Here is a 22,551-nt window from a genome sequence, read left to right on the forward strand (position 1 = left end):
CAAATCTAGAGCTTGAATACGTGTTAAAAAATTCTGATAGAGTTCTATTAAATCATTAAAGCAAGACATAGTTGTTATTCTCTGTTCTAGTGCATCTATTTCTTCTAATAAACTATTTCTATAGGTTCGAAATAAGTATTCATTAATGTCATATAATCTGCACTTAATTTTAGATTTAGCTTCTGCCATTGCATCAATACGTCACTATAGGTATTGCCATAAGAGGGCATTTTCAGAATCCTTAAGCCTCTTGGTACAATACCTAATTCTAAATACGCTTGAAAACTGAGCCTTTGCCATTGCATATGTTTATAAATTTGCACTTTCTTCTCCAAGATTACAAGCTGTTCTTTAAATTCTGTAGCTTCATTATTCACCATTACCTGTTCAATGGCTGGTTCAAACGCTATTTTAAGTAAAGGATTCTCTTGAAGTCTTAGAAGTTTCTTAATGCAACTGTTAGATACATCTTTGACTACTTCCATATTAACTCAAAGCCAAGAACAAATGGCAATGGGAAGGAAAGTCAATTATTAACAGACTTCAGTAGTTCCAAACCACCTCCAAACACCACACACGATGCTCCTTGGGCTGAAGCTTCTCCTTATCTATCAGGTGCTGGTAGTAAACACCACAACAAAGAAATCTTGAAAAACAGTGGTGGTAGTACCAATTTTCAAACCATACACGAAGTTACACCAAAAACAGGTTATTCGATAAAGCTTTCGGGTCTACACCCTTCATCAGTATGATTTTACAACAGTAATAACACATTTAAATAGGAGAGTCAATTAAACACATGCTTCAGCCCAACCCACTCAATCAACATACTAAAATTATTTCAAAGAGCAACACCATAAAACATAGAAATTGTACATGCTATAAGCTTGATACTTCAAATACTACTTCATAACTTTAAGTAAACATATTCTGGAAAAAGGAACAAATCATGTATTTAAATTTAGGGTATTGGCAACAGTTAATATTAGTATAAGAAAAGGTGATATTAATAATCTCCTAGAATTAAAAGAATTGGAATGGATCATCAGGCTTCAAGCTGATGTAAGTCCAGGTTTAAATAATGCTGTGAACTTGAAACCCTTATTAGTGAAAAAACAGAGAGAAAAGTTATGAAGTAGTTAGTTGTAAAATTTGGGCATTAGAATCTGTAATGTTTGTATTGTGTTAGTATAGATATGTATTTATAGGTATAGGTATATATAACCAGTTTAAATTAAATTTATTGACATATTGTACAACTTTACATGTATAGTTTTTAAGTTACATTTAAGAGATATCAAGCTTATAGTATGTACAATATTTGTGTTTTATGGTGTTGCTCTTTTAAATAATTTTAGTTTGTTGATTGAGTGGGTTGGGCTGAAGCATGTGTTTAATTGACTCTCCTATTTAAATGTGTTATTACTGTTGTAAAATCATACTGATGAAGGGTGTAGACCCGAAAGCTTTATCGAATAAACTGTTTTTGGTGTAACTTCGTGTAACACCCTGATTCAAGCAGAACCTTTCAGGAAAAGAAAGCTGCCACCTGAGTGCTCAATCCTCTCCCTTTCACTGTGGTTAGCACTCTACTGAGCAAAGCTTTACATCACAGCAATGTAATTTGCTCTGCAGATGGATATTTTATCCCTATGCCTCCAGGGAAAATTCAGAAGTCACCTCTTTTCTACTACTAATAATATCATTTTCAATGACACTGCAGTAGTAATGAGGTACATTAAAAAACAGAATTTTGTCAGTCTCCATGCACAAGAGTAAACCCTGCAAATAATATCCAGCACTGCTAAGGAGAATATCTTCTAATTAGTGAAATGCACAAGCAAACATATATCATACTGGGAAATATTTTTAAAAATATATTTTAACATGTACGCAAGCAGAGTCCTGAAAAGTAATTTCCATTTGTGATGCAAATTTAAGGAGAGGGGGAAGGAATATTATGTCAAAGAAAATATTCACACAGAAATGTACAGCTAAGAAAATGATAAAAAAGGAAGGAACTTTACAGTGGCCTAAAATGACTCTCTGACACACACACACACACACACACACACACACACACACACACACACACACACACACACACAAAATACATTGCAAATATGTGAACTGTGCAATAATGAAATAAATAAAACTGAAGTGCTTATAAGTAGAGAATTTTGCAATGTGTGCAACACTGCAGAAAAACTGCACAGAGGAAAAGTGCGCTGCTTTTGGCTGCAGAAAATCACCATAACTTGCCATGCGTTGCAATTAGGTGCCAATAGCTGACTTTTACAGCACAAGCTGACAGCTGACTCTTATGAAAATTATCTTAAACTTTGAGAAACACATCAAATTTAAAGAAAACAATGGCATAAAAGCATTCAATGCTGCTAGATCTGCTAAATAAATGAGAATGCATGTATGAAAGACAAAATGAGTAAAAAAGTATAATCTAGTGGTTGAGTATGCATCAAGCTTCAACTCTGATAACTTTGGTCAGCAGGCATGTTTCAAAGATGGCAGAATGTGATGTCATATTGCTGCCAATAGCATGCACTACCATGGGTGGGAGTGTGGTGTAATGATTAAGGTGCTTACCTTAGAAGCACAAGGTGCAGGGTTTGATTCTCACAGAGGGTAATTGGCTAGGCTTAAAATAGTCCATGAGGATAGTTAGCCTAGTAATAATCTATGAATCTATGAATCTAAAAGCAGTAACAACTCTGTCTGAAGCCATGGAAAATGATGAGGATGGCTCTTGTATCCACATAGTGGATATATTTGATACAGTGTACACAAACAAAAGGAAATCCCAGCAAAACACATTAAAGAAGTAAAGAAGGGAAGGAAAAATGGCAGCACAAGTGGAAAGTTGGCAAAATCTCTGAAGTGAACAGCTGTAATACAAGTCTAATAATATCTGGGACTGTAGGGTCAGACACTTTTAAATTGTACACGTAGGTAAATAACAAACACAAGGAAAAGGGAAGAATATCCAAAACAAATATAACAAAATTCTAAAGTTGCATCTGTATATCTCAAGATATTCTTATTTACTATGAAAGTACTTACCAAATGTCAACTTTCTCTGATACAGGTTCATTACGGATAACTTCTGGTGCCATCCATGCTACAGTCCCAGCAAAGGACATCTTGGTACTCTTGTCACTTAGCTCCTTAGATGTACCAAAGTCTGAAATTTTTACTGTGTCTGTGTGTGTAACTAAGACACTATCAACAGGAAACAAAAAAAGGAATAAGCAGCTATAAAAGCACAATAATGATTTAACAACTGCATAAAAGAAGAAACAAACACCACTTAAGAAGAAAAACATTAGAGTCACTATTATTCCTTTAAGAAAAAAAAATAACTAACATACTGACATGCAATTAAAATGATGGAAACATTACAGTGATATGAAACAAATTTTGGCTACTAACATAACCCATTTTGGAGTTTATTTTACATATGTTTACAGACGACAGCAAAGATGTCTGCAATGAAAGCATTCTTGAAATAAACAGTGGAAGAAGCCATGCCTCTAGTGGAGAGAGTTCTGATTATAGCAACTGGTGATTCACTCAGAAAAAAAAGACTGCCTGTCAGTTTTCTCTTCCCCACAAAAGTGGATGAAATAAAAAGCAGATGAAATAAAAGTTATGAACTTAATACAATGACAGACTTATAAGATGAAGGTCCAGATGCTATAACCAACAGATCTGATGCTGCAGGCATTAGGACCACTTAGCAAATCATCCCAACACCAAGGCTCCAGAGAGCACCCCTGCAATACCAGGCTACAACTCTTACCACACTTTTCGGCCACCAAAGCAGGACCGAAACACTAAAGGTGGAGGAGTGTCAATATTCACCAAGGATATTCACACCACCAGGCAAGTTGCCCAACACAATGCGTCTGAAATTCTCCAGGTGCAACTAACACTAGGTAAGACTGCAATCCAAATTGTAGCTTGCTACAGATCCCCCACCATACCCCAAGATTCTCACTACGCCTTCCTACACATACTGGAAAATATTAAGATAGAACCAAACACCCTAATACTGGGTGATTTTAACTACCCTGCCATTAACTGGGAAAGCTACTCATGTACCAACACCTTTGCCCAATGGTTCTTGGAATTCATAAATTCCAACACCCTGGATCAACTAATCCATAGTCCCACCAGGGGCTCCAATATCCTAGACCTGGTCATTACCAACATGGGAAATCGATGCTCCACACCTATGGTCAGCCCTCTTTAGTCACGTCTGACCATAAGCTAATCACCCTTAACATCCACATCCCACCCCCACCCCCCAGTAAGGAAACCTCCATAAAAAACTTCTCCAAAGCCAACTTCATGCTACTCAAGTCAGAAGTGACAAACTTCATGACACCCATGCAGACGGGAGCTGAAAGTTCAACTGCTGAATCCTACACTAAGGCACTGTACGAGCACATCCACTCATGCATAAATCGTGCCATTCCAAATAGAACCAAGATGCTCTCATCCAAAAAAAAGAAGCCAATCTGGTGGTCCCCTGCCATAAACAAACTTTACAACAAAAGGAAGAAACTGTTGCAGAAAAGAGGAAAACCCCAGGATGCAAAAAACTTCCTTACCAGCCTTAGTAAGAAACTGAGATCCCTCATAAAATCCTCCAAAGCTAATTACGAAAATAAAATTGCCAAAGATTCCAAAGACAACAACAAGGCATTCTATAACTATGTCAAGAATCTAAATGGCAATGCTCAGATCTGCCCTGAGCTAAAACAGAATGGCATTAAGTATACTGATCCCAAGGATATTGCCAATATCCTGGCAGATCGATTCAGTGCCAACTTCACCCCCCTCTCACCCCCTAAATGGCCCATCTCAATACCGGAAGATTGCCAAGTTCTGGTAATAATGGCCACACAAGTAAAAAACGCACTCTCCAAAGCTAAGAATACAGCATCTATGGGACGAGATGACATCCCGGGCTGTGTACTACATGAACTACAATATGAACTGGCACCTCACCTAAGTGTTATGTTTAATCATAGCCTCACCTCAGGTTTCGTGCCCACTGAGTGGCGCACAGCTACAGTTATCCCACTCCAGAAGGGGGGATCCACCTTGGATCCCGGAAACTACCGTCCCATCAGTCTGACAAGCCTTATCTGCAAGGCCATGGAGCATATTATCATGGAACTTATAAACAAAGACATTGGCAACCTTCAAACACTGGACCCCACCCAGTTTGGGTTCGTGAAGGGCCGATCTTATCTCCTGAACTTGATTGACTTCTTTGAATCAGTCTCCAGAGCCATGGACAAGGGTAAGGTGGTCCACACAGCCTATCTAGACCTTACCAAGGCCTCTGACACCATCCCCCACTCTGGAATCATAGATAAACTTACTAAGCTGGGCATTAATCCCTACGTCACCCAATGGGTTGCTAACTGGCTTACTGATAGAACCCACACTGTAAAAGTAGCAGACTCCAAATCCAGCTCCAGACAAGTGACAAGTGGAGTACCTCAGGGTTCAGTCCTGGGACCGCTCTTGTTTGGCATCTACTTCTCTGAAGTACAAGCCAACACTAAGGGACTCTGGATAACAAAGTTTGCGGATGACTGCAAACTGGGAGCCATTATTGAATCCCCAAATGATGTGGATACTCTACAAAAGGGCCTTACAGAAACAGATGCTTGGTGCCAGAGCCATGGGCTCAAGCTCAATGCCAAGAAATGTATAGTTATCCCCTTTGGGAAAAAACATGTATCTGTGAATTACCATATAGGTGGTAGTACACTAAACTCCGAAAGTTTGATAAGAGACTTAGGGACACAGGTGGACAGTGGTCTCACCTTCGATAACCACATCGCCACAACAGTCAGGGAATCCTTCTATGTGGCACACCTCATCACTAAGGGCTTTTCATCCAGAAAAAAGGAGGTCATTGTCCCACTGTACTCATCCCTCATTAGACCCATTATAGAATACAATGCCCCGTTTGGTATGTACCTCTCAAGACATCTGCAACAACTGGAAAGGCCACAGAAATACCTTACTAAAAGAATCACAGGCCTAAAGCAGATACCCTACGCTGACCGCCTTAAAAAACTCCAGCTATACTCTGTCGCATATCATCTACTCAGAGGCAATCTTTGCTTAACATACAAGGCCATGTCAAACCCAGAGCTGTTGGACATGCTACACTTAAAGAAATCCCAATCCCTCAGAGCCACGCGCTCCAGGGATCTAAACCTTGTCATCACAATAAACAAAACATGCTGGAGGGATAGGTTCCTGACCCAGAGACTCCCCATACTCTGGAATAGATTGCCCATACATGTCAAGCAGAGTGCCTCTTTGGCCCTCTTCAAAAGGAACCTTGACGATTGGATGGGAGAAAGGAAATTCACCCCAGGGATCACGTCAGTTGCCCTGCTAGACAGGGGTCCAGGGAAGTAAATAGTGTGGGAAGAAATAGCCAGGGAATTGTTATGGCTAGGCTTGTATAGGCCCTAGGGCTGATAGCCTAGTACCAACCTACGAACCTATGAACCATCCCAAGCTGTTAGGAACTCTCCCTTACCAAACATATGTCAAGTAAGACACACTATCCAGATCTTTTTCTTACAGCAGTACATAACTTTATTAGCTGATAAGACAACTTCTGCACACTACAGGACAGAATAAATAACTCCTCCTCCTGAGTGGCTATCATTAGACTTGTATTTTGCAAATATCCTAGTCTCTTGGATTTATTCATTTGTACTGCATACACTACAGGCAGAATAATGTACATGTTACTTTCTGTGTAATGTTCTTTCTTTAATCATTATTCCAACTGGTTTATGACCAGTTGGTATAATGGTTAAGGTCCTCCCATGCACAAGGTATAAAGTTTAATTCTGTCCTCCAGCCAATACCTGTATAGAGTTTGGATGTTCTCCGTGTGTGGGGGGTTCCTCCCACCTCCCCAAAACATGTTGAGTATTTCCACCTCAATCTAATCCAAGAATGGAGTTGTGGTCAGCAGCACATACTCTAGACAGTGCCCTATAGGGCACAGTAAACTCTAGCTAGGACAGCATGGATCACAGATTACGGTCCGTGACAAGGCTAGCCACTTGGTGTAAAACATGGTTCTAGGTAATTTAGCCATATTGGCTAATGTCAGCAAAAATGGGCATGCATACTTGCCAGTGACAACTGGTGTGAAGATTGGGGGTAAGATGGGTGAAGGCTGCCAGCCTAGTCAAATAGAATTTGATACATAATTCTATCATTTGTAAATATAAATGTAAAATACAGGCTTGTTTGTTAAATGAAAGAAAACACTGTAAAATGTTGAACTTCAAGATTGTAGCAACATTGTCATCTGCTGTAAGGAAAACTAAGCCAAGCATTTCACATCTGTTCTTTTGAAGTTAAAATTATGTCTTGCATACCCTTTTGATCTAGACAGTGGTGCCGAAGAGGCTTACTGAACTGAACTTGACCTGAACTGTCTGCAAACAGCTAAAGTTAACTTAGAACCTAACACCACTCTAAGTATTCAACTGTGGTTCCACGTTTATCATTCTTATAAGAAAAGCGCAGTCCGGGTCTGAACTGTCTGCAAACAGCTAAAGTTAATTTTGAACCTAACGCCACTCTAAGTTTTCATTTGCGGTACCACCTTAATCATTCTTATAAGAAAAGCACAGTCCGGGTTTGAACTGTCTGCAAACAGCTAAAGTTAACTGAGTATGTGTCTACCTGTTTGAGCCAATATTCATTATCCCCTGGAGAGCACTCTGCTTTGGCTTGTAAGCAGCCCCCCCCCCCCGCACACAAACACACACACACACACACACACACACACATCTTCCATTTTCTCTCTTATTCCCTTCTGTTAGCAAATAGTATCCATAACTGATAAATACTGTGTGTTTGTTAATTTAAACTGAGACCACAGTAGCCTACTGATACAAGGTTATCCTGTTTTTCCACCTGAGAAATGGTTAAGAAATGACTTACAGTTTCAGAGCAGTCCTTGGTTAATTCTGATTGTTTCTTAAACACAAACTTGTCTTTGCTTTGGCTCATTAGCAGCAGTACAAAAGAACTGCCTGCTCACACCCTTGTTCTCCCCTCCCCTGTTTATTACCTTAAGCCAATCCCAAAGTTAATAAATATTACCTGTGGTAGGCACCATTTTTAAAACTACAACCACCCTTTGAGCACCTCATGCTCGGCTCTACCATAAAACTTATTAAAACTGCCAGAACTGGGGCACAGCTAACTGATAGTTTGTGGAAATACAGGGTACCTACCGGAGTCTCCACATTCATTATCATATGTTCTTTTTCAGTTTACTCTGTTACCTGATTGTTTCCAGCCCCCTCACAAGAGCAACTAACAGGGTCTCTACGCACTTCACCCCCCCACCCTACCCCCTATTCCCTCCCACCCCCAGTGGTCCTACCATTATTACACTCACAAACCCCTCTATCTTTCCAATAACCAACCACAGCACTAAACCCAACACTACCTCCTCCATCTTCCCACTACTATCACTCCTCCTCAGCTAACATGTATAAGCATACCATGCCTATGCTCACTGCATGCACTCTCCTTGCATATCTTACATCCTCAACCACTACCACTGTATTACTACTCACACCACCACTCATGTCTCATCCTCACTCATCTCCCCTCCCACCAACTCAAGAACCATCCCTATGCAGCCCCGCATATTCTAGCAACTATATTACTCAAACATAAAGCATCCCTACAACTTAATATAGTAACCCTCCCACCATACCTATTACCCACAGAGCACAATCATAAAGTTTCCCTAATAAACAAACACATTCAAAAACTGAGAAAACTAATAACCTCATGCATATCAAAACTAGCCCTACGTGGAGACATCCACCCCAACCCTGGCCCTACCATCTCCAACCCCAATCCACGTAATCAGACTAGAAACCACAACTTCTCCCATATCGCAACCAATAGAAAGCCAAGTAACTTCCTTCTACTAAGCCTAAATATCAGACGTACATCCAACAAAGTCCATGAACTCCATGCCACCATAGACTTGTACTCCCCAGATATAGTCATCCTGACAGAAACCTGGCTAAAACCTCACATTACCAGTGAGCAAATCCTCCCTACTGGTTATGGCATACTAAGAGTAGACCAGCTAAACAAGAAAGGAGGCAGTGTAGCTATAATATTTAAACAGCATCTAAACATCCAGATCTTAAAATCATCAGCTCCACAAATAGGCAATGAAGAAATAATATATACCAACCTCAAAATAAACCAAAACAAAACCATCAACATAATTGGATGCTACTTCCCACCTGGCCAAAACATCTCTCCACTAGAAAACCTCCTCAGCTGCTCTACCCACCATCGCCACCAAGAAACTATATTTTAGGTGATTTCAGTATTGACTAGCAATCCTGTTCTGGCAACCATCCAACCCATCATGTAAACCTTCATGGCTTCACCCAACTAGTCCAGTTGCCAACCAGGATAAATAAAAACTCCAACAAGCACACTACCCTGGATTGGATACTAGTCAGTAAGAGCCCCCAGTCATATATAACAGACTGCTTATCAGACAGCCTCAGTGATCACTCCCCAACATTCCTACTCAAAAAATACCTATACCAAGCTAAACCTGTCATCTACCGTCAAATACATAAACAAACTAAACTTTAACCCACTCACATTCATCTCATCCCTCAAAGAATGTAACTGGCATCCTCTAAAGTACCTCAGTCTTGATGACGCAGTAGAATTTTTTAATACTATCTTCCTAAGCATCCTTAATTACCATGCCCTCATAAGACTTTCCAGAACCAAAGCACAACCTTCCCCATGGCTACAGAAAACCACTAAGTCAGAAATGAAAAACAGGGATAAAGCCTGGGAGCACTGATGCAAAACCAAAACCCCCTCAACTAGACAGAAATTCCTAAAACTAAGCAATAGAGTCAAAAAGCTAATAAAAAAGGACCAATTCCAATACTACCAGTCTGCCCTAGGCTCCTCCCAACACAGCCCCAAACAATTCTGGTCCTCCATAAACTCCATCCTCAACCCAGGTAAAGTCAGTACCCCTTCCTCCTAACATCCCTCACTCCTCCGAAAATATTGCTACCTCATTCAACACACACTTCACACAAACCATACAATCACTAGCTGAACAACACAACCCCCCTCCCCTCCAACCCACACCTTCAACTATTAATCTCCCCACTGCCTTCTCTTTTTTTCCTGTACCTACCTCCAACATAAAAATACTCTTAACTAAACTTAAGCCCACCAAATTAGCAGCAACCTCCCAAGTGAATACCTACAAATCGCAACTGATGCTCTGGCCTACCCAGTATCCATCTTGATTAACCGATCTCTGTCAGAAAGTTACGTTCCCATACTATGGAAAGTATCACATATAATTCCCCTCCACAAAGGAGGCCCCTCCACAGAACTAACCAATTACCGCCCCATAGCTTTTCTCTCTCCACTCTCCAAAATACTAGAGAGATGCATTCACTCTCAGGTTTCAGACTACCTCCTTACTAACAACCTCCTTTCCAATACTCAGCATGGTTTCCGACCAAACCATAGCACCACCACTGCCTTACTCTCCTTTACTAACACTATCCTTCAGCATAAAAAAATGGCTATCTCTCCTCTGCTACTTTCCTAGCCCTATCTAAAGCATTTGACATGGTCCCACACAAACAACTCATCTCTGTCCTCAATAACCTATCCTTCTCTCAATCAGTCACCAACTGGTTTCAGAGTTACCTGTCTGACCGCCAACAATCTATTCTATGGCAGAATGACATATCTCCGCACCTACCTGTCTCTATAGGGGTTCCCCAAGTATCCATCCTTGGACCCCTACTCTTCTCTATTTTCACCAATAATCTAGCCTCTGCCACCAAACAAGGCACACTCATACAATACGCAGATGACTCAACCATCATCTGCTCAGCCCAAAACCCACCAAACATGCTCAAAACAACTCTCACTTTAACATCACAGCAAAAGACAATACTACTATATACCCAACAGAACACATCAAATTGCTAGGAGTGGAAACAGACAATAAACTAAAATTTGACATTCACATATCCATGACCGTAAAAAAGTCCACAAAAAACTAGGAGCATTATACAGAAATAAGCAACTTCTCACCAAAGCAGCAAAGATTTCGGTAGCAAATTACCACCTTATCTCCACCCTACTTTATACCTCTCCAATATATACCAACCTAAGGCAATGCGATCTAAACAAGCTAGAGACCTGCTACAACAAAATCGCCAAATTTGCCACAGGGGCATCCTACCATAGTAACCACTGTCTCTCACTTGCTAAACTGGGCTGGCTTGAACTCCCTCACCTCCTTCAATGGTATTAACTCACACCCGCTCACAAACTAGTAAATCATCCACTAAATGTCCCATCCCTCCAGAATCTACTCCAACCCTGTCGCACCACCAGACCACTAAGATCCAGCAACAAAAATCACTTGTAGATCACTAAAGCCAATAACTCTGTTGGTGAAGCACTATTCTCTTGCGCCATAGCCAAATTATGGAACTCCCTCCCACCCACAATTACCTCCGTACCATCATGCACCCACTTCAAAACTTTACTAAAAGCGCATCTAAAAACATGCTGGCTATGCCCTTGCAACTCCCAGTCTAATATCACCCACCCCATCCACCCAATACCTTTCTTTCCACCCCACTAACTACCTTGATTAAAGCAAGCTCGGATGCTCATAAGCCTACTACTTATTATACAGCAGGAACTTCTTATTGTAACAATTGTTAATTAGAAGTTATGTACCTACCATAACGTTCCATGTTAGTTGTCTTCTCTCGCCTTCTTTCTTGCTGGATGGGTTCGGAGCCAATCCTCGGCTCCGACTCGGCACTTGCTTTAGCTTGAGAACTCCTTTTACCAGCTCGAGGCAACCCTATATCCCATGATGCAAGGCGGAACTACCTCAGATCTCGTTTGGTAGCTAACCTACCCTGCTAAGGACTAACCTAACATATTTAGGAAAAACCAAGTTCATAATAAAGAGTCCTCTAATGAAGGCTCAGGAGGAAACAACCTGATAGGAACTCTTCAAGATCTGTCCAGGCCAGGGGAAGGAGGGAGGGGAAGAAAGAAGGCGAGAAGACAACTAACATGGAGCGTTATGGTAGGTACATAACTTCTAAATGTTAAGTTGTCAATCTCGCTTCATTCTTGCTGGATGGGACAGCGTCTAGCACCTGTATCCCGGGTGGCTCAATGGAACAGACTCTTGAGAACTGTGGAACCAAAACTGGCCCTGTCTCTGGAGGCCAAATCTAACTTGTAATGAGAGACAAAGGTATGAGGAGTGGCCCAAGTAGCTGCTGCACAAATGGTATCAATGGGTAGTCTATCCTGAAAGGCTGCAGAAGTGGATAGACTCCTGGTTGAGTGTGCTTTCGGTTTAGAAGGTAGTTGCTTGCCTCTGAGAGAGTACACAAGAGAATGGTGGAAGACAACCATCTGGATAAGGTCACTTTAGACACTGGGAGACCTTTCCTGTTTTCTGCATAGGAGACAAATAATTGGTCCGATTTCCTGAATTGTTTCGTTCTATGCAAATAGTACCTGAGCTGACGATGGACATCCAAAAAATGAAGCTTTTGTTCAGCTCTATCAGAATAGTTTGGGAAAAAACTGGTAGATCTATGGATTGATTAATATTGGTTTGAGACACAACTTTAGGGAGAAAGGACGGGTTCGTTCTTAAGGATACCCTGTCCTTATGAAAAACCAAGTAAGGGGAACGGATGCAGAGAGCTTGGATCTCGGAAACCCTTCTTGCTGAAGTGACAGCCAGTAAAAATATAGTTTTCCAGGTCAATAACTTCAAAGAACATGAAGCAGACGGTTCGAAGGGAGGTAATATCAAGGATGCCAACATTAAATTTAGATCCCATTGCGGAGGAGGATGCTTTATTGGCGGCTTTAGGAGAAAAACTCCTCTCAGAAAGGCCTTGCATAATCTATGAGACATAATGTTATTGTCATGCAAGCCAACATGATACTTGGAAATAGCAGCCAGTTGAACTTTTACTGTAGATGAAGAAGATCCTGACTGAAAAACCTCAGCCAGGAAATCTAAAACAGAATGCACAGGACAAAGGGATCAATATTCCTGGAATTTGCCCAAATAGAAAAACATCGCCACTTGCTAGCATAAACGGTTCTGGTGGACGACTTTAAAGAAGCCACTAGGATGTCTCTGACTGATTCAGAGATCATCGGAAGCCTGGCTAGGGAAGGAAGTGGAGCAACCAAGCAGTGAGGTTGAGAGAATGAATGGCCCGGTGCTGTTGACCCGACTGGTGGATCAAGAGATCCGGAACTGGGTCCAGATGCCAGGGCTGCACCAGGAGGTGACAATGCAGAGACGGAAACCAAATTTGTCGAGGCCAGTAAGGGGCAATGAGAATCAACTTGGCCCTCAAAATGGTGGCTTTCTGAATGACTTGTGGAATCAAGGGAAAGGGAGGAAAAGCGTACAGAAGTCCCCGGGGCCAATCCTGGGTTAGAGAGTCTCTCAGGGGTTGGCCTGGTAGGGGAAAAAGGGTGAAAAAATCGGGGCACTTGTTGTTTTGGGGTGTAGCAAAAAGGTCGCAACAAGGAGTGCCCCACTTCAGAAAAATCTGATCCACTACAGATTGTTTGAGAGACCACTCGTGAGGCATTAGAATGGATCTGCTCAGCCTGTCCGCCAAGAGGTTGGACCTGCCGGGATGTGCTGCTATCAGAAACCGATGAGAGGAGATTGCCCATTGCCAAAGTCTGAGAGCTTCTGACACAACGGATAGGACCTGGTCCCGCCCTGCTTGTTGATGTACCAGACCACGGACATGTTGTCCGTTTGTACTGCAATAGTCCCGTGGGAAGAAAGTCGTTGAGGGCTTGCAAGCGTTAAAAGCACGCTCTCATCTCCAGGACATTTATGTGCAGATGGTATTCTATGGGTTGCCACGTCCCGTGGACCATCCTGCCCTGATAATGCCCCCACCCGATCAGAGAGGCATCCGTAGTAACTGTGGCAACCGGAGGAGGGGAACAAAAGGTCGGCCCTGATGAAGAAGAGGGAAGATATCCACCAATTCAGATGAGTCCTGCACGATTGTGTGACTAAGATTTTGTGCCTCATCGGAAGACTGTGAAACGACCACTGAGTGAATAACATCCACTGCAGAAGACGCATGTGGAAGCGAGCCAGTGGTAGAAGAACAATGGCCGCAGCCATAAGACCTAGAACCTTTAGTATCAGCCTGGCTTTGACTTTGCTGCTCTGCAATAAAATCCGAACTAATTTTTGGATGTCCAGAATTCTTTGATCTGTTAGTCTGGCTAACATTTTGACGGTGTTTAATTCTGCGCCTATAAAGGTGATAGATTGGCAAGGCCGCAGAGAAGATTTTTCAAATTCACTGAAATTCCCAAACTCCTGCATAGCTGCAGAGTGTAGTCTCTGGTCTGAAGAAGCTGACACCTGGTGGTGGCGGAGAGGAGCCAGTCGTCTAAATAAGGAAACACCTGGAATCCTTGACGTCTCAGATGAGCTGTGACCACTGCCATACATTTGGTAAACACTCTGGGGGCTGAAGTGAGGCCAAAGGGCAGGGCTCTGAATTGGTAATGACTGGTCCCTAGCCGAAAGCGGAGAAACCTTCTGGAGTCCTGTGAATCTTTATGTGATAGTACACGTCCTGAAGGTCTATAGAGCACATCCAGTTGTCCTTGCCCAGAAAGGGCAGAATGGACTGAAGCGTGACCATCCGGAATCTTGCCTTTTTGACAAATCTGTTTAGACTGCTCAGGTCTAATATTGGTCTCCAATCTCCCGTCCTTTGGGGACCAAAAGAATCTCAGTAGACGCGGATCCTACTTGGTCTGCCGGAACAGTCTGGACGGCTCTTGTTTCTAGGAGCTTTGAAACCTCCTGTTCTGCCAAATCCCTTTGACCGGGTGAGATGTCTGGAAGGGATTGTTGAGCTACGGGATACCTTTCGAAGGGGATTTTGTAACCCTCGGATATGATCGACTGTACCCACATATCTTGTGAAAGGGAATGCCAGGCTACTGGGTACAGTGAAATCCTTCCCCCGACTGCCTCCAAGGGTGGACAGTCGGGCAACACCTCAGGGGTGCTGAAAGGGCTTCTCAGGAAGAGACTCCCTGTTGCCCTGGTTCTGAGGACCCCCCCTGCCCCTAGGGCGGCGTCTTATTGTTACCCCTCTGCCTCTGGGGTAAACTGACCACGTGTGTCCGTGTAGCTCCTTGGGCTTTATGGAACCACATCTTCCCTCCCTTCTGACCCTTGGGATATGGTCTAGAAGGGGTGGAAAAATGGACTCCAACGGCAGAAAGAGTTTTACCGTCCTGCTCACACCTGGTCAAGGTATCCTTCACCTGAGGTCCGAACAAAGCCGAACCATCAAAGGGGTTATTGGTGAAGGATGCCTTAAAGGGGTCCGCAAAATTACAAAGCCGCATCCAGGCTTGATGTCTAAGAGCCACTCCTGTGCCTGCGGCCCTGCTCGCTCCATCGGCCGCATAGGATATGAGCCACATGGAGGAGTTGGATAAGGAATTCAGGATTGCTAGCTGTGAGGCAATCTTTTCTTGAGCCCCAGCAGCAGAAGGATCCTGGACCACTTCACCTAGTTCCTTGAGAATATCTCTTTGAAGCCTGGTGAAGTGACAAAGGTAGTTCAGCGAGCATAGCAAAGGTCGCTGAAGAAAACATCCGCTTTCCATACCTGTCCATGGTCCTAGAATCCTTGTTAGGAGGATGGACAGGTACTGAAGGATCCACAAGTTCCTTCTTAGTGGCGGCCGCCACCACCATAGCATCCACAGAGACGCCCTTGGAAAGAAACTGTTTGTCCGTAGGGGCCGTAATAAACTTGGATGGTCTCCTGGGGACAGGTTCCACAGAATCTGGAGCTGCCCACGCCTTCGAGCCACTACCTGCATAAGTGGGTCAAAGGCGGAGACACCCAGGAGGTGGAGGGTCAGGATCCAAAAGCCTCCAGGTATACCGACTCATCCTCGGAGGGATCAATGGATGGCCAATTCCCCCTCTGTTTGAGGAGCTCAAGGATGTCTGAAAAGGAGACATCCTCAGAGAGGGATCGTGGGGAACCCTCCGACTCATCTAAGTCGGTATCAGATGTAGTAGACTCAGGGGAGTCTGTGTGTTTCCTCTTACACGTCCTCTTCCAAGGGGGTTCACCTGCAGGATCAGGAGAAACTTCGGAAGAGGAAGATATTCCCAATGGGGAAACCTGGGGCGATGGATCCCTGGGCCTGAGAGCAAGAGGCTGGCAAGAGGTGTCTACAGGCACCGAAGAGGGAGGAGCTAGAGGGATGGACCGTTGACCTGGCTCAGGAGCCAGGACACTCCTCATCACCTCAAAGGCTCCCCTCCCCGGGAGACCGGAATATCCCCGTTCCGAGGAAATAGGAATTCCTGGCTCCACTGAGAGGGAAGGCTCCGAGGCCGATGTCGGTGCCGAGCTTACCAAAGCCGAAGCCCCGAGAGGGAGAGCGGGGTCGGACAAGGGTCCGATGCCACTAGCCCCCTCGGAGCCGACCAAGGAAACTCGACGACCGGATCCCTCCAAGGAAGGTCTCAAGGAGGAGATCGGAGCCGAAGACGACAGAGCCGAAGGATGTATCGGCTCCGGCGCCGAAACAGTCACTGTCCCGAGAAGCTCCGGCTCCGAACTCTGGTGGGGAGTCGGAGGAGGAAGTTCAAGGGGTGAAGCAATAGCCGAAGTCTGCTGAGACGGGCTATGGAGCATTTGGGCCAGTGCCTGCGACTTTAACAGCCTGCTTACCACCCTCTCTAAATCGTGGTCAGACAGCCTGGAAGATCTCGAAGATCGGCTCCGATGACTCCGCTCCGACAAACGAGGAGACCCCGGAGCCGAGTGGATCGATTCCAAAGACGGGGACCGAGATCTCTTCTTGGAGGAAGTCATCGGAGCCGACGTCCTATGGGTTCCAGATGGAGCTGAAGGCTTTCGGCTCCGATACTGGATACTGCGTCGGCTCCAGCCGCAGCCGACAAGGCAACAGCAGATTGGGTGTCGGAACCGATCGGAACCGACCCTAGCTTAAAAGGAGAAAGATCGGCTCCGGCCGATCTCGACTCCGAAGGAGTCGGAGCCACCGGGGGAGGCTTGGAAGCTGTAGCCTGACCCCTGGATGGCTTGGAAGGCTTACTGGACCCAGGTTTAGTGGGTGAACCTTCCGGCTTTAGCAAGCCATGGAGGATTAGCTTGTTCCTCCTTTCCTGCAGGACTCGCTGGCTAAAAGAGTGACACAAAGCACAGGAGTCCTGCAGGTGTAAAGGCCCCAGGTAGTAAACACAAGAAGTGTGACCGTCTGTCAGAGACATTTTCTGACAGCACAAGTCACACTTCTTGACGCCCGAGACCTTTACCTCTTTAGACATAGTCTAAGGAAAAAAGAGTAATAAATACTCACACAGACACACACACACCAAAAACAGTCACACAAATTAATCCCCAAACACAGACACACAGATAGGGATTAATAAGGAAGGCCTAACTGAAAATTTTTAAAACTTTTTATAAAGAATAAAATTTTTCTAAAAGGGGAATAGGGTGATTAAAAGTGACACTAAACACTAAGAACTAGGAAAAAGGGGAAGATAACCCTGACTAAAGCTATTTGAAACTCACTTACCTCAGCTGGCAAAAAAGGAGACCTCTTACTTAAGCGGCAAACGAGATCTGAGGTAGTTCCGCCTTGCATCATGGGATATAGGGTTGCCTCGAGCTGGTAAAAGGAGTTCTCAAGCTAAAGCAAGTGCCGAGTCAGAGCCGAGGATCGGCTCCGAACCCATCCAGCAAGAATGAAGGTGAGATTGACAACTTAACATTGTCTATTATGTACTTCACAGATAAAGATTCTGTTGTCTACTGATGTACTATGGTCATCTGTAACTATGTTTGTAATTGTTAAATGCTATGTTAATCAAATTGTTAATTGCTATGTAAATCCAATGTAACTGCTGTATGTATATTTTAACTGTGGAGCTTTTCTCCTCAGGCCTCCGCTGAGAATGGAATTACGTCCAGTCGGACACTCCCGGTCAACAAATGTAAATAAATAAATAACTAAATAACTAAACACATTCTTTCTATTGTCTTAACTTAAGGAATAATTACTAGATTGTACGTGTGAAATGTCTTTTATTGTTGTAGTTTCCTGAGCAGGTGTTAGATTGTTAAATAATGTAGCCTTTTGGCCTGGGAACTTCAGACTAAGTGTCAAAATGATGCAATGTCTATACTGGGAAAACCTAAGTGTCAAAATGATGTAATCTGGGAGGGCCCAGCAGAGATGTTTGTTAGTGAGTTTAAAAATTAGAAGTTATGTACTTACCATAACGTTCCATCTGAGTAGGTGGATTCATTTGTCTGCAACCTGTGGGTATGGATCCGATATCGGATCCGAACCGGCATGGTTTATCCAGCTATGGATCTGAGCTCCTAGCTCCTCCCCTCACCCATAATGCCCTGCTCTCCCTACATGACCTCAGATCGAGTTTGCCCTGCACCAACTACCCTAACCAAAGGGTAACACACCCTATGCAGGAAACTGACAAGGCCAGGGGGATAGGAGGGCGGGATGGTTGCAGACAAATGAATCCACCTACTCAGATGGAATGTTATGGTAAGTACATAACTTCTAAATCTGAAGTAGGAGAATTCATTTGTCAGCAACCTGTGGGACAGAGTCCCCAGCTACCTGAATCTTGGGTGGCCATCATGGAAGGATATTCTGGAGCACCGCGGAGCCAAAGGATGCTCTACCTCTAGAAGTGACGTCCAGCTTGTAATGAGTAATAAAGGTATGAGATGAAGCCCAAGTGGCTGCTGAACAAATGTCATCCAGAGGAACCCTAGACTTAAAGGCCGCTGAAGTAGAGACAGACCTGGTCGAATGAGCATGGACTCCCTCCGGTGCGGGCCTCCCAGAGGCTTGGTATGCCAACAGAATACACTGAGAAATCCAGCGTGACAAAGAAACTTTGGAAATTGGTTTACCCAGATTGAATTTGGCAAAAGAAATGAACAACTGGTCTGATTGCCTATGACCAGCTGTCCTATGAAGGTAAAAACAAAGCTGCCTGTGAACATCCAAGGAATGCAGCTTGTATTTGCCTTTGTTTTGATACTTTGGGAAGAAAACAGGGAGGTTGATGGACTGATTAATGTTAGCTTCCGAAGCTACTTTAGGAAGAAAGGAGGGATTGATCCTTAGGGACACCCGGTCCAGATGAAAAATCAAATAAGGCGGTTTCATGGACAAGGCCTGAAGCTCTGAAACTCTCTTAGCCGAAGTAATGGCTACCAAAAAAGCAGTCTTAAAGGACAAGTATTTAAGATCGACTGTGGCCACAGGTTTGAAGGGGGGAGCGGTCAAGGCCTGAAGTACCAAGGAAAGATCCCACGGGGGAACCGTTTCTTTGACAGGGGGTCTGAGCAAAAAGGTGCCTTTTAGGAAGGTTTTGCATAACTTAGCCGACATAAGAGACCCTGAATCGTGTCCAACATGGTAATGAGATATGGCCGCCAGCTGAACTTTGACCGTGGAACTACTGGTGCCATCATTAAAGAGTAGTAAGGAAATCTAGAACCAAAGGAAGGGGAACCGTGAAAGGATCTAGGCCTTGCCGCTCTGCCCAAATGGAGAAACGCTTCCATTTACTGCGGTAAATTTTTCTGGTAGAGGGCTTGTGGGCCGCTACCAGAATGGCCTTAACTGGGGACGAGATACCGGGAGTCCTGATTAGGAGTGGAACTGGAGCAGCCAAGCAGTCAACTTCAGGTTGTCCAGGTTCGGAGTTGGCAGGTTCGACGGGTGTGATATCAGATCCGGAATGGGATCTAGAATCCAAGGTGGATTCACTGAATGAGACCTTAGGTAAGGGAACCAGATCTGTCGAGGCCAAAACGGGGCAATGAGGATCATTCTGCACCCCAACCGAGATGCTTTCTGAAGTACTTGTAGCATCAGAGGTAGAGGGGGGTATGCGTAAAGAAGACCGGGAGGCCAAGCATGCACCAGAGTGTTTCTCGGAGAATCCCCTGGAGGGGGGATTAATGCGAAAAAACTGTTGCACTTGGCGTTTAAAGGAGAAGCAAAGAGATCGCAACAGGGAGTCCCCCACTGTGCGAAGATACGTTTCGCTACTTGAGAATTGAGAGACCACTCGTACGAGGAGAGAATGGTGCGACTGAGCTTGTCAGCTAGGATGTTGGTCCGACCCGGAATATGCGTTGCGATGAGAAAGCGGTTGGTGGAGATCGCCAATTCCCACACTCTCATGGCTTCTCGACATAAAGGGTAAGACCTGGTTCCCCCCTGTTTGTTGATGTACCAGACCACCGACATGTTGTCTGATTGAATCGCAATTGTTCCCAGGGGAAGGAGGGCCTGAAGTGCTCGCAATGCCAAGAGCACCGCCCTCATTTCCAGAACATTGATATGCAGGGAGGTCTCTGAATCGCTCCACGTGCCTTGGACCATCCGGCCCGCAAAATGCCCCCCCCCACCCAAGGCGGGAAGCGTCCGTGGTCACCGTGGCGAGAGGGGGAGGTGCACAAAAAAGGCGGCCCCTGTGGAGGTCCAGAGAATGGAGCCATCACAAGAGAGACCGCTTGCAAGCCTTGCTGATTGCAATGGGATGATACAGGGGGAGGGAGAGAAATGACCATTGCACCTGAAGTGTCCATTGAAGCACCCGCATGTTCAAGCGGGCATGCGAAAGAAGAGTAATCGCTGCCGCCACAGACCCTAGCGGCCTCAGGATCAATTCCGCAGGTGTTGAGCTGGAGTGAAGGATGGCCCGCACCTGGAGTCGCAGATTCCGAACCCTGTCGGTTGTGAGAAAGGCTCTTAAATTTCTCGTGTCTAACCTGGCTCCTATAAATTCTATTGTTTGAGTAGGGACCAGGTTGGACTTTTCTATGTTTACTGTGATGCCTAGCTTGGGAGCTAGACGAAGGAAGGAGTCTCTTGCCAAAGAGAGTAGATGCCTTGTTGGGACGGTGAGAAGCCAGTCGTCTAGGTACGGAAAGACCTGCACCCCCTGAAGCCTCAGGTGGGCCGCAACCACTGCTAACAGTTTGGTGAACACCCTGGGGGCTGTGGTGAGACCAAAGGGTAGGACCCTGAACTGGTAGTGACTGGCTCCCAGCCGGAAGTGAAGAAACCTCCTGGATCGTCTGTCCATCAGAATGTGGTAGTACGCATCCTTGAGGTCTATAGAGCACATCCAGTGATTCTCCCCTAGAAGGGGGAGAATGGACTGCAAAGTGACCATCCGGAACTTCTCTTTGGGAACTGACAGGTTCAACAGGGACAGGTCTAGAATGGGTCTTAGGTCCCCCATCTTTTTTGGCACTAAAAAGACCTGGAGTAGAACCCTGATCCGATCTGGTCTGGGGGGACGGGCTGGATGGCTCTTTCTCAGCAGATGGCCAATTTCTGCTGAAGCGGCCTCCCTCTGATCGGGTGGAACATCGGGGAGGATTTTAACTTTGGGACATGAAGAAAGGGGATCTTGTAACCTCTGGATATAATCCGGAGTACCCAGCGGTCCGATGTAATGGACTCCCATGCCGCTAGGTGCTCCGAGAAACGTCCCCCGACTGCCTCCAGAGTGGAGCAGTCGGGCAACCCCTCAGGGTTGCTGCGTGGGCCGTTCAGAGAAAGGTTCCTTGGACCCAAAGTTCCTGGGAGCCCCTCTGCCCCTAGGGCGGCATCCTCCCTGTCCTCCTCTGCCGCGGAAGGACTGGTTGTCCGGAGTGGGTTGGGAATGCTGCGACTTCCGGAACCACATCTTCTTCTGGCCCTTTTGGTTCCTAGAGTAGGACCTCTGGGGCACAGAGAAGCGGACTCCGATGGCAGACAGCGTCTTCCCGTCCTTCTCGCTCTGAACTAAGGTATCACGAACCGTCTTGCCAAAAAGGGCAGAACTGTCAAAGGGGGCGTTCGTGAATGACGCCTTGAAGGGCTCCGTAAAATCGCAGTGGCGAAGCCAGGCCTGCAGTCTTGTGACTAGGCCCGCTCCCGCAGCTCTAGCGGCTCCCTCTGTAGCATGGGAAAGTAACCGCATAGAGGTGTTAGTCACAGAACGAAGAGTGGCCATACGGGTGGAGTGCAAAAGTTTGTCCTCCTCCGATATGGACTCTGGGGGGGGATGCAGCGTATTCCTTGATAAGATCGCGCTGCATCCTAATGACGTGTGCCAAATAGTTGAGCGCCCTCACTGAGAAGGTTGCTGAACTTAAGATTCGCTTCCCCAAACGGTCCATTATCTGAGACTCCTTGCTCGGCAGATGGACTGAGGGACTCTCCTGGGCGAGTTCCCTCTTAGTGGCTGCTGCCGACAACATGGCATCTACCGGGGGTCCCTTGCTC

At 45.1% G+C, this 22,551-nt stretch overlaps 1 protein-coding gene across 1 annotated transcript in view; it reads right to left on the bottom strand.

Annotated features, from left to right (window-relative positions):
• The window catches only part of MAP3K13 (mitogen-activated protein kinase kinase kinase 13), a 1,545,737-nt gene that overhangs the window by 577,252 nt on the left and 945,934 nt on the right, over nt 1-22,551 (bottom strand). Inside the window, exon 6 of the mRNA XM_044075937.1 lies at nt 3,079-3,237. Coding sequence (XP_043931872.1) covers nt 3,079-3,237 — 159 coding nt within the window. The remainder of the gene's footprint in view (nt 1-3,078; nt 3,238-22,551) is intronic.

This window comes from Protopterus annectens, chromosome 6.part1 (genome assembly GCF_019279795.1).
Source record: "Protopterus annectens isolate FY-2018-M chromosome 6.part1, PAN1.0, whole genome shotgun sequence".
NCBI lineage: Eukaryota > Metazoa > Chordata > Ceratodontiformes > Protopteridae > Protopterus > Protopterus annectens.